Genomic DNA, 12,205 nt, shown 5'->3' with positions numbered 1-12,205 from the left:
TCCTATCTGTGTGGCCAAGTTGCAAGGCTGTATGGTATGTAGAAGAAATGTCAGCCAGGCCAGTGGCCACCTGGCATCAGATAGTGTCTTGGATCAGCTGTCTGGTTCTCTCTGCTCTTGGAGTGAGGAAACTTGGTAGGCCTGAGTGTTTAGATAAACAATTGCACTAAATGATTGCATATTTAGAAAGTCTAGAAGTCTAATAAACATTCTGAAAAACATCTCCAACATTATGGGTAGATGGCTCTTGGCTTGAGGTGATTTGGGGGTGAGGAAGGGTCTGGACCTACCATGAAATGGTTTATTCTCTGGAAGATCTCTTCAGTCCCGTCCCCTTACCTGCACTGAAATGTCTACCAACAGCCACTTCCTTGTGTGAAGCAGCAGAGTTAGAGGTTGTGTCTCTGAAAGGTTCTGTCACTGTGTTTAATGCACATTGAAGGGGGCCCCTCTAGCTCTCTCCCTTCAGGGCACAGTCGCAGGGATTGTTCCTTTGATATTATTTCCTAGGTAATAATATGGGAAGATATTTAAGGAAAAAGAAAGCCTGATTGGAGAGGATTGAGGTTCAGGAGGAATTCTTTTTTTTATGAGAAGAGTAAGATAAGCTTGGGACAACATCAAGTATCAGAGAGAGAAAGGTAAGCATAATAGCATTGGGAGCATCGATACCTGAAGATAGCTACAGTATCAACACTGTCCTTGCACAGTGCCTTATGTTCTGCAGGCTGCTTTAAGTCTGTTAGTTCACAGCAACCAAGTGGATAAGCATCGCTATTTTACAGCTGAGGCCCAGGCGGCCAAGTAAATTGTTCATAGTCATTTCAGCTTTTAGGGGTAGAAGGGAAAATCAAGTCTCCTCCTTCCCTTCAAAGTGTTCCTTCCTTTATACCATATAGAATCACCTTAATTTTAGTTCAGATGAAAAGTTAAAGTGAGCTTCACAGTTTTCCCAGTCCTGGTCTCAATTCTATAACATTTTTACCATGAGGCAGGGGGGAAGAAAAGGCATGTAATTCATTGGGAAGAATATGGGCTTTGGTATTGGAAAGATTTAAGGTTAAATAAATTCTAATTTAGTCACTTACCAAATGCATGACCCTGGGTAAGTTAGTTGATATCTCAATTTTCCAATATATAAAATCGGGAAAATATGTAACTCTTGACATTGTTGCAAAGATTAGAAGTAATATTGTAAAGCATCAGGCACATAGAAGTCATTCAATAAATTACACCTATTATTAATCTCGATGTTAATAAAGTGGAATGATTCTTTCAATAAATTACACCTATTATTAATCTTGATGTTAATAAAGTGGAATGATTCTTTCAAACCTGTACAGTAGCTAACTAGATGTGATGAATTAGAATACTTGTACGTGGTTAGACTCAAGAGATGACAAAACTCAAAATGAGATGGGTCTAGCAATAGCAATTACATACAGTTGTATAACATTTTGCAATTAATGGAATACTTTTAGGTACATTCATTTTAATCTTATGAAAGCCAATATGGTTGATGGGCAGGGCAGTATGAGTTCTATAAAATAAGGCTTGTATACAGTTACTTTGCCAGCAGAAACAGCTGAGATGAACTCATTTTTGGATTCCTATCCTGCAAGATTCCATCTCCACTTTTATCCTACAAGAATTATGGCATTTCTGTCTTTTCGCTAAGAGAATAAAACAAGGCAAATTATCATTGGTATAGAGTTACTTGGGTTTGGATTCTTTATCCTTAAGGCATTGAGATCTTCATGAACCATGATTTTTTAAAAATTCTACTCTCTTGATTGTACTAAGACTTAGTTTTAAAAGTAGATTCCCAGAGATGTCTCCAAAGTCCACTAACAATTCTGGTGTTGGCTTATTCTGGTGTTGGCTTATTCTGGTGTTGGCTCCATAGTGACTTATCTACTGAGACTGGTACCTTCTGAAATGTGGGTTAAATGTTCAATGTTAAAATATGTATTTATACATCACCTGACTATTTTTAGATTTTTAGTCCAGTTAGCATTCTTTCCCTCCCTCTAGTCACTAAACTCATCTTGATTTACATGGCTGGATTTTAAAGATTGTAGATGTTTCATAAATTGATCTTTAGACCAGTTAAGTTACCTGGTCACTGCTTCATAACCCCCTTCATGACACCCGGTCAAAAGGGCCTGTCTCCAGGGGGCTGAGCTTCAGCTTGTGACTAGTTTCTAATGTTGACTTTGTTCACAGTTCCCTTGTATCGTAGGAACAGGAAACATGCCATCAGACACTACACACTTACAGAAAACGAATGCTTGACTGTTTGTCAGTGTGTATGCTGCAGCCAGATTTCTAATCCAAATAATTACACTTAAAAATGTTATTATAGCTTTATTTTTTGAAACTAATGCTTTTTTCTACATTTTATCCTATAAGGGGAAAAAACAGTGCTTTGTCAGTAAGAAGTTGCTTTTCATAATTTGGAAAAAAATTAATATTAAAATATATTAAAACCTAAAAAGACAAAATTTAAAAAGAAAAATGTGACAGCGTTGTGTTAAAACTATTTTCTAACATTATTAACTATTATAATTTTCTTATGTAACTTTCTGACCACTATGTATCTGTATACATGTATAAGCTTCTACTAGTTATAAACATTGCACTTTATATTCAACTCTTAAAAGCAGTATTTTCTATGTACTTTTTCACATTTCTACATAGCTATAAATTTTATTTTTATTTTTGACAGGTTGAGAATGCATTTACTGGGTTACCAGGCTATAAGGACATTCGTGTACTTGATTTTAGGTAAATAGACTCTAAAAATGTACATGTTCAGTAGCACTCTTTATTTCAGTGTAATATCTTTTTGTGTTTATTATGTATGCTCTAAAAACAAATGATTTGAGTGCTGTAATTCAGTACTACTTCTGGTAAATATGTATTCTTAATGATAGTTTTTCAGGAGAGGAGACTGAGTTAGAAAAAGGCAAAAGAATATATTCAAGGAGACATACTAGATCTGTAGTTAGGCAGATAAGAACTTAGGAATTCATGTCCCCAGCTTGCTGCTGATAAGTTGCACTGCTTTTACTTGGCACTGAGGGGAGCCTGAAGTCACATTAGATATGATCTTGGCTTCCCACTAAATCTTGTCAATGTTCTACCAAGGTGACTTTGACATCTTACTGTAAGGCCATTCTGGAGGGGATGCATTTGTCTTCATTTCAAACATAACAGTTCTAAGTAAATCACTGACCTCTTTTTAAAACATTTCTTCTTAAAAAGAATATTTACTGGGGGCGCCTGGGTGGCTCAGTCAATTAAGCGGCTGCTTTCGGCTCAGGTCATAATCCCAGGGTCCTGGGATAGAGTCCCACATCGGGCTCCCTGCTCTGCGGGAGGCCTGCTTCTCCCTCTCCCACTCCCCCCTGCTTATGTTCCCTCTCTCGCTGTGTCTCTCTCTGTCAAAAAAAAAAAAAAAGAGTATTTACTGAGTGAATACTTTATATTGGGGACTTGATTTTCCTGAGCTAACTTAATCAGAATAAATATTATTAATACTCATTTTGCAGAGAGCAAACAGGTTTAGAAGGATGAAGTATTAGCCCAAAGTCAGAGAGCTTGTAAATTAGCAGTGGAAGAGGGATTTTGAAACCGGGTGGCTGACTTTACAGCTCTTACACTTAAATCCCATGCTAGACTTAGTACTTTCTGAAGGTTTGGAGCATTTGGACGATAGTTGTGGCCCAGCTGTTTGATGCAGGGGAGCATGAGTAGGGGTATATGTAACTTCACAACATAATCAATAGGACCAGCATCTTAACTTTGGCATATTCTCTTATCACAACTTCTGGGTTTACCAGAAATAATAGCAAGCATTTACATAGCATTTACAGTGTGCCAGGCTTCATATCTATATAACTCATTTATTCCCAACAGCCATGCTATGAGATAGTTAATTTCCTCATTTTTTTTTTTTCTAATAAGGACACCTTTCTGATAAGGCACAGGGAATTTCAATAATTTACCCAAAGACACTCAGCTAGTTATCTGTGCAGGGGAGAGGGCAAGCATGGTAAATTGACCCACCACCTACTCTCACACCATAACCAGTCTCCCCAGTTCAACCTTAGCACTTCTCATAGAATACCGCCTCCAGCTGTGACTAAAGCTCATATGAGAACCTAGGAATGTGAGGCCTTTGAAGACCTCTCTCATTTGGCAGCACACAAAAAGCAACATGGCCTTTGGAACCAACTTCCCTGGGTTCAAATCTGCGTTTGGCACTTCTGGCTGGCTGATTTTAGATAAATTATCCAGTTTTAATGTCCTATTTGTATAAAAAAGAGAATTTACTATTAATTCTGCTTTATTAAAAATACTTTTGAAATACTTTGGGTAAATTATGTAGCTTCCTTGTTCCTCAGTTTCTTTACCTGTAAAATGGGGATTCTAATAGTCCTTAATCATCTTAATGAGGATTAAATGAATTGATTTTTGTAAAACACTCAGCACAGTTTTCTGGCACATGGGACTATCTATTAAGTGTCTGTTACATAAAATAAATAAATATTAAAGGCCATGCAATATCCTGTGGGTCCATCCTGACCTTTCCCAATCCCTTAGCATCTTTCTGTATAACATCCGATTTTCTTTTCATTTATTTTAAATTACATAACACGTTGTGTACCAAAAAAATGTTTCCCAATTTTGCTAAATGCCAGCAACTGGAGTCCTCTGCTGATATACTGAAAAAAGCTTATTTATAAAGAGAAAACCTTATATGAATGGTTTAAAAAGTATTTTAAATACAGTCTAAAGATAGTAAATATTGTCAGTTTTTTTTTTTTAAAGATTTTATTTATTTGACAGAGAGAGACACAGTGAGAGAGGGATCACAAGCAGGGGGAGTGGGAGAGGGAGAAGCAGGCTCCTGGCTGAGCAGGGAGCCCGATGCGGGAATTGATCCCAGGACTCTGGGATCATAACCTGAGCCGAAGGCAGACGCTTAACGACTGAGCCACCCAGGTGCCCCAATATTGTCAGTTTTAAAACAGAATCTTTTCTCACCCTTTGTTTGCTTCCTTCAATCTACATGAGTTTGTCCACATCTAATACTATGCAAACATTTTGATTTAAGGAAATATTTTAGAGGAAATATATTAAGAACTTGCAACTTTAATGAATGATGTGACAATTATAACTGTCTTAAACTCTACTTAACACTTTCAATTTTTATTTTCAGGTCCCCCAAGGAAAATGGCAGGTAGAGTACTTTTTGGCACTTTTTATACAGTCCACTGATTGAAAAGGTAGTTTAGAAAATTTGGTAGCCCTAGGTCCAAGGTAGCATGGCTCAATTCTTTTATAACTTCTAATATTAGTGTCCATCTCCTTACAGATTGGGGATTGGCAAACTTTTTTACCTAAGGGTCAGTTAGTAAATATTTTAAGCTTTTCAGGCTGTACTTTCTCTGTTGCAACTACTTAACTCAGCCATCAGATGAATGTAGATATAGATAATACACTGAAAATGAATAAGCATGGCTATATTCTAATAAAACTTAATTTATGGAAACTGAAATCTGAAATTCATGTGATTTTCACATGTCACAAAATATTGTTCTTGTTTTGATTTTTTTCAACTACTTAAAAATGTAAAATCTATTAACTCATAGATACTGAGCTGGATTTAGCTTTACAGACCCCTGTCATAGACTGTTGACTGTCAAGTACTTTTAAATGTTGAGTTACACTTCATTTAAAATGAGAATAAAACCCGCCATTAATGTAAACAGTTTCAAGTATACTATGTCATTCAGTAATATAATCAAGTGTCACTTTAAGTTGTAAATGAAGAGGAGAAAGCCAATCTCTATAATAGTTCATTTGCAAAAAGAGCTGCTCTTTGGAATTTCTTAGAAGAAGCATAATATAAAAACATAGTCAATACCCTTTGTGGAGGTTGCTTGTCATTTTTTGCTTTTGGATTCAAATTTATTTAAAATTCATTTTCTCTTGCAAGATTGATAAGTATAAATAGAATTTATGAAGCAAATTCATGTGTTAATTATGGATGTTTAGACATACAGTAATACTACTTTCTTGTAATATTTTATATTTGAAAAGAGCTTTCTGACTCCATTTTCATTTATATTATTTAAGCAGGTGTTTACTAAGTGCCTACTAATTGGACAAACCCTGTGCCTACAAAAATTAATAACTCTTGGTTTATTTCTTTTAGGAACACACAATCTAATGAAAAGTGCTTTTAGAGATATGTCAAATTACTGGTTCTTTTTTATTTTTTCATTTTATTTTCTTAATATTCCTTTGAGATAGTGAAAATGAGGATTAACATTCATTCTCCTTCTGGAAGTGAGGATATTTTGCCTGAGACAGACAAACTGATTTGCTGTAAGTTATATAAGTAGGAGGTATCAGATATTTTGACCAAGGTAATCAGAATTTTGGTTTCTGTACTCTAAGTAGATGTGAACAGTCCTGTGTGTATATATTACAGGTATATGTTTTGATGATCAGTTCTCAACCAAAAGGCCTGATTGTTTAGTTGTTGCCCTCTTGGCATGATTAAAATATTAAAACAACCCAAATTCTAATGTTACCATGTTAACCCTATGACCAAAAGAATGATATCCAGTTACTGAGTGCTAAGTCCTCTATATGGACACAGAAACCAATATGAAGCCATTAGATTTTATGATAGAATTGTTAACCTAGGTACAATTTCCAAAATTGTTCAGTATTGTCAGGTATTAGCCCGTTGATGGAATTGATTCATAACTTTTTGGTATACTTGTATTCTGAACCATGGATGAATAAATGTGTGGCACAGAAATAGTCTGTTTATATAATATATAACCATTCTCTTTCTTTGTCTCTCTCCATAAACATTTATATCCATATGAAATTTTCTATTTGCTTTGTATCTGTCCAGGTACACACATTGTTTTAAGTTAGTAGATTACCCACTTGAAGTGAGTCAATAATATATCTGCCTGGTATACTTCAAAACTTCAGCTCCAGGCTTCATAAGTGTGTGCCTTCTTTCTAATGGAAGAAATTTTACAGGATGTCTGAATTTCTCTGAAATATCTTTATTTTGGTTGATCTTAATGAGAAATGATACTATTATTTCTTATGTTGAAAATCTGCACATGTCAAACAGCCAATCAGGGCATTTGAAGTAAGAGAATAAGAAAGGATAAATTTCACCTCCACATGATTGATGTTTCTGGAAATAGCTGTCAGAAAGAGAAACTTTCCTTTATATAGCAGCTGTATTAGTCTAGCTTAGAAGATGAAAGATGGTAATACAGGGGTGGCTGGTTAACTCGGAGGTGCTAAGTGCGGAGAGCCAGCACAGCTTTCTTCAATCAGATCATGTTTTGTCTTCCAGTGTGCGTTCTGCTGCTTATGTACTTCCTTGGCCTCTTGGCTTTCTTTTATTCTGTCCCTCATCCTGAGACGTCTCTCTGCTACATTTACCATGCCAGAACTCAGTCTGTTTTGGGTCATAGTGACATTCTTGGCTCCGAGAATAGATGGTTTCCTGATACCTTAAGCATTTCTTTGAGTTCTCTTTCCAGGACAAAAACATGGTAATGAATTGCAGCATATCTCTGAGGCATTTTATCTTCTTTAATGAATTTATCCTCGCTAGACAAGGTAGACTTTAATAGAAGTGTTATTTTTATATGTCCAAGGGAAATGTTGGGAGACAAATTATATTTTGTCAACAAAGAATAAGGCCAGTAATCTGCCCCAGACTGCTTGATTTGCACAAATTTCTTGATCCAGGAACATTTCTCTTGATCATCTCTCTATGATATTTAAAAGTCATGCAAGGCACATGGTAGACTCTCAGTGAAGCTTTGATTCTTCTTGTCTGATTTTCTGCATAGCATAGGAATGAACTCAAGTGCTAATAGGTACAGTCTTTTTTCCTCCATTTTTCATTATCACTGCTTTCTGTCTTAATATGAAATAGGTTGTGCAAAGACCCAAAGAAGCTCACCTTTCAGGAGATGTAGTCATGGTCTATCCCATTGAGTTTGGAAAGAGCATGCATTTCCTCAGGGTTGGGTTGTGGAGGTGAAGTAATATCTCTAAAATGATTACTCATGGGGCGCCAGAGTGACTCAGTTGGTTAAGCAACTTCCTTTGGCTCAAGTCATGATCTCAGGTCCTGGGATCCAGCCCCCCGACCAGGCTCCCTACTTAGGAGGGAGTCTTCTTCTCCCTCTCCCTTTGTCCCTCCCTCTGCTCATTCTCTCTCTCCCTCTCTCAAATAAATAAATAAATAAAGTATTTTTAAAAATGATTGCTCAGAAGACACAAATGTATGAAGATAATTTTAGGGTGAAAACTTTAGAGACTTTCATATTTAGAGACAAAATTCTTCAGATTAAATAGGGAGTATCATTCTGTCATTTAAGTAACACAAATTTAGTTGTCTTATATGCCTGCATTAGTCAATAAAATTGACCATTTGCTCTTTTATTATTTTCAAAAGTATTTATTGAACTACTATGAGCCAAGCATTGTGCTAAATCCCTGGGACACATACGGTGTGGTGAGTTCTGACCAGTAGGTGTCCCTCTTACTGTTTTATTCTACCTCAGGGCCATCATTTGGTTATTTTAGCATATTTTACTGAATTTATTTCTTTACAAAAGAATATCAGGAATTACCCATGAATCAATATAGTCTGACATGAAAAAAAAAGAGACTGAAAGAAGTTCTAGACAACAAGCTGATGCCTTACCATTTTGTAGAGCATCAGGATGTCAAAATACTCAGTTACTAATTAAAACACCCTAAACCACCCCATTAGAAGTGGAAGCTTATCAGATCTGGGACAAAAACCTTATGGAAGTTACTCAGATTAGAACAAAAACATCAAAGAGGCCTGGCAACTTGTATGGCAGGTGAGGGATGTCACTTTCATGGTGTCCCCTATAGTTCAGGGTATGAATCTGTGGGAAGCAGGCTCAGGACAGGTCCAGAACTGCCTGTACTACCAGGAAGGACAGGTCTCTTAAGACCAATTCATGCTTACTAAATCATAAGATATGATGCATTGTCTAGGATGCCAATTGATTTATTTAAAGCAAGAGATCTGCCAACTGACCAATTATTGCATTGTCTGGCTCATGCATTCTTTCCCCATAGGAAAATCTGTAGGGAGTTGTAATCAAAAGATCCCTTTGCAAGCTTGAAAGAAGAGAAAGGAAGCTGGATGACTTTTTTTTTTTTTTTTTAAAGATTTTATTTACCCATTTTTGAGAGAGAAGCAGGCTCCCCACTGAGCAGGGGCTCGATCCCAGGATCCCTGGGATCATGACCTGAGCTGAAGGCAGAAGCTTAACCGCTTAACTAAGTCACCCAGGCACCTGAAAGTTGGGTGATTTTAATGACCAGTATCATCAAGCCATGCTAGCTATGTTGTGGCTGTCTCCAATTTAGGGATCTATTTTTACAAGGAAGCCACAATAGTGAAATAAATTAGTTGACTAATCCCTTTTTCTAGACTCCATGAGATCATTCTCATTATGTTGATACTTTTTGTTTAGATATGTGAATACCTTGATTAGACTGTAGTTTGTTTTTTTTTTTTATATTCAGACAAGTTTAGATTTCTATTTATTTAGTAGGCACTGGGGGGCCCTCAGTGCCAGGGACCATGCTGAACACTGGGGATAGAAACTCAAGGAGAGACTGAAAGGCAGTCACTTTAAACAAAATCTTTTTACAAAACCACAAAAGCTGTAATCAAAGAATATATAATGATATATAAGTAAGTTCAGAGGGGGAAGTGCTTAAATTATTTGTATGCTTTGATTTGGGAGTCATTTTGGTCCTACAGAATGTCAGAAGGAGGCAAATTGTTTCCATTGCCTGTCTCTCTTGAGTGTTTTATCTTTGGGAAGATAGCGTTCTCCTTTCCTCTGGAAGGATCTTGGTGTGACTTGCTGGGTCCTGCTTCTGATGGCTGTGTCTCCTAGACTGGGGGAAGCCAGAGTGATGACGAGAGCAAAGCTGTCTCATAATGACTTTTTTGGGTAGTAGTTTAATTAAAGCTACTGAGAGTATAGCATAGTAGTTCAGAATTCAGATGCTGGAGTCAAGCAGATCTGTGTTTGAATCTTGACTCTACCACGTACATGTTTCAAAATTGTAGGCAAGTCTTCTAACTTCTTTAAAGCTCAGTTTCTTCAATAATAATCTGAAGATAATAAAACCTTCACGGGGTTATTATGAAAATTATATGAGATAAAGCATATGAAATAACTGTCACATCATAAGCACTTTTAAAATGTTAGCTTTTAGTTGTTAGAGAAATATGAGTTAGAGTCTAGAAGGGGTATTTTTATTGGCTTCAAAATTTTATAATCTGGTGTTATTTCTCCAAAATGATTATTTAAGAAAATATCAAATGACATGTCAACTACTATTTATGTATTTTTACTCTACCCTTTATTCTAAGAAATCTTCTCTTTGTTTGCTTATGGAAAGGTAGATAGTAAAAAAGCCCAATCTCAGACAGTTCTTTGTTAGCTCATTAAGGTTTTATTCAACTCATTAATGAAGGAGCCAGTTCAAAAATGAAAGCTAGTTTGTAGAGCATTTGAAAAACAGAAATTTATATAGTCAATTTGGGAAAGGTTTAGGGTAGTAAAATCATAAACTTTGGAGTCATCATTGCTACCAGGCCAAAAAAAAAAAAACCCTGATCACATTTTAATAGTTTTATTACAGTTTAGTTTCAAACTTTATAGGACTGTAAATTGTCTGGACTATCAAACAAAATTACATTTCCTGAGAGACTTAGATAACTGTCATATCAGAAAATATTCTAGCATGATATTAAAAAAAACACAAGTCATCAATTTGCTTTATTTTCAAGTATTTCATATTTTCCGTTCCCAATAACTATGCTTTAGTTCATAGTAATTAAGCTTCTTTATTGCTTCACTACCCCCCTTCCATTGTGGAGTACATAATCTGTCCAATAACAGTAAGAAAGAGAGATGAGAGAATTACCCACTGTTGGGTGGAGTTAGAAGGTTTTGTTTTTTTTTTTTTTTTTTAAAATCAGGGAGGAGAAATGCTAATAGGGAAAGAAGGAAGCTGGCAGATAGTGGAGAGGAGCTGTTGGCTCTGATGGAGGAAAGAAGGGGTGAGAATGGTGGGGAAGAGCGTGCTCACATATTCTGCAGAGTTGCCTCTCTGGCCTCCTTAGAACGTTTTCCATGTTCTTAGAGCTATGAACCTCTGTTCTCTAGGAAGCAGGAGGGGATGGCAAAAGGTTGTCCAGAGTCAGCAGAGAATGGTGGTGGAATCCATGCTTTTTGAGACCCCCCATCTTTACCCCCCTCCCCCAGGTGTAGTGTTTGTGCTCCATGGGTTCAAAGCTCCTTTCTTTGTGTTTCCTTAGCAGGGTCTAATTTGTTCTCTGTTTTCATCCATAGTGGCATAGATGTTCATTATGCAGTTACCTTCAATGGTGAGGCCATCAGCAATACCACCTGGGACCTAATTAGCCTTCATTCCAACAAGGTGGAAAACCATGGTCTTGTGGAACTGGATGATAAACCCACTGCTGTTTATGCAATTAGTAACTTCAGAGATTATATTGCGGAGATACTGCATCAGAATTTTTTGTTGGGGAACTCCTCTTTGAATCCAGATCCTGACTCCCTTCAACTTATCAATGGTGAGTTGATATCCATCATAAAGTCCTTGTACAGCTTTAGTTTCTTTTTCAATATACTCTGGTGAAAACTAATTTCCTTAAATATCTGTGGTTTTTAGCATTCTCTTGACTGCATGAGAGAGGAGCCATCCTGGTTCGAATGGAGCTTTAGCCACGTAGCTATTTGGGATAGATCAATCGGGAGCTCTTAGGAGTATTGGTAGACAAAAAGCCACAAAGAGTGGGGAAAGTGGGGTGCCTGGGTGGCTCAGTCAGTTAAGCATCTGCCTTCAGCTCAGGTTATGATCCCAGGGTCCTGAGATCAAGCCCTATGTTGGGCTCCCTGCTTGGCGGGGAGTCTGCTTCTCCCTCTCCTTCTGCCTGCCACTCTGCCTACTTGTGCTCTCTCTTTCTCTGTCAGATAAATAAATAAAATCTTAAAAAAAAAGTGGGGAAAGTGGAGAACAGCATGACATTTAGAAATAGTTTAGGGAAATGGGAGCA

General features: G+C 36.8%; 1 protein-coding gene across 1 annotated transcript in view; it reads left to right on the top strand.

Moving 5' to 3' along the window:
- Positions 1–12,205, top strand: part of IMPG2 (interphotoreceptor matrix proteoglycan 2) — a 164,628-nt gene that overhangs the window by 33,531 nt on the left and 118,892 nt on the right. The window contains exons 8-10 of the mRNA XM_044919217.1: positions 2,729–2,787; positions 5,228–5,248; positions 11,478–11,722. Coding sequence (XP_044775152.1) covers positions 2,729–2,787; positions 5,228–5,248; positions 11,478–11,722 — 325 coding nt within the window. The remainder of the gene's footprint in view (positions 1–2,728; positions 2,788–5,227; positions 5,249–11,477; positions 11,723–12,205) is intronic.

This window comes from Neomonachus schauinslandi, chromosome 1 (assembly GCF_002201575.2).
Source record: "Neomonachus schauinslandi chromosome 1, ASM220157v2, whole genome shotgun sequence".
Lineage (NCBI taxonomy): Eukaryota > Metazoa > Chordata > Mammalia > Carnivora > Phocidae > Neomonachus > Neomonachus schauinslandi.
This window is presented reverse-complemented; position numbering and strand designations above follow the sequence as displayed.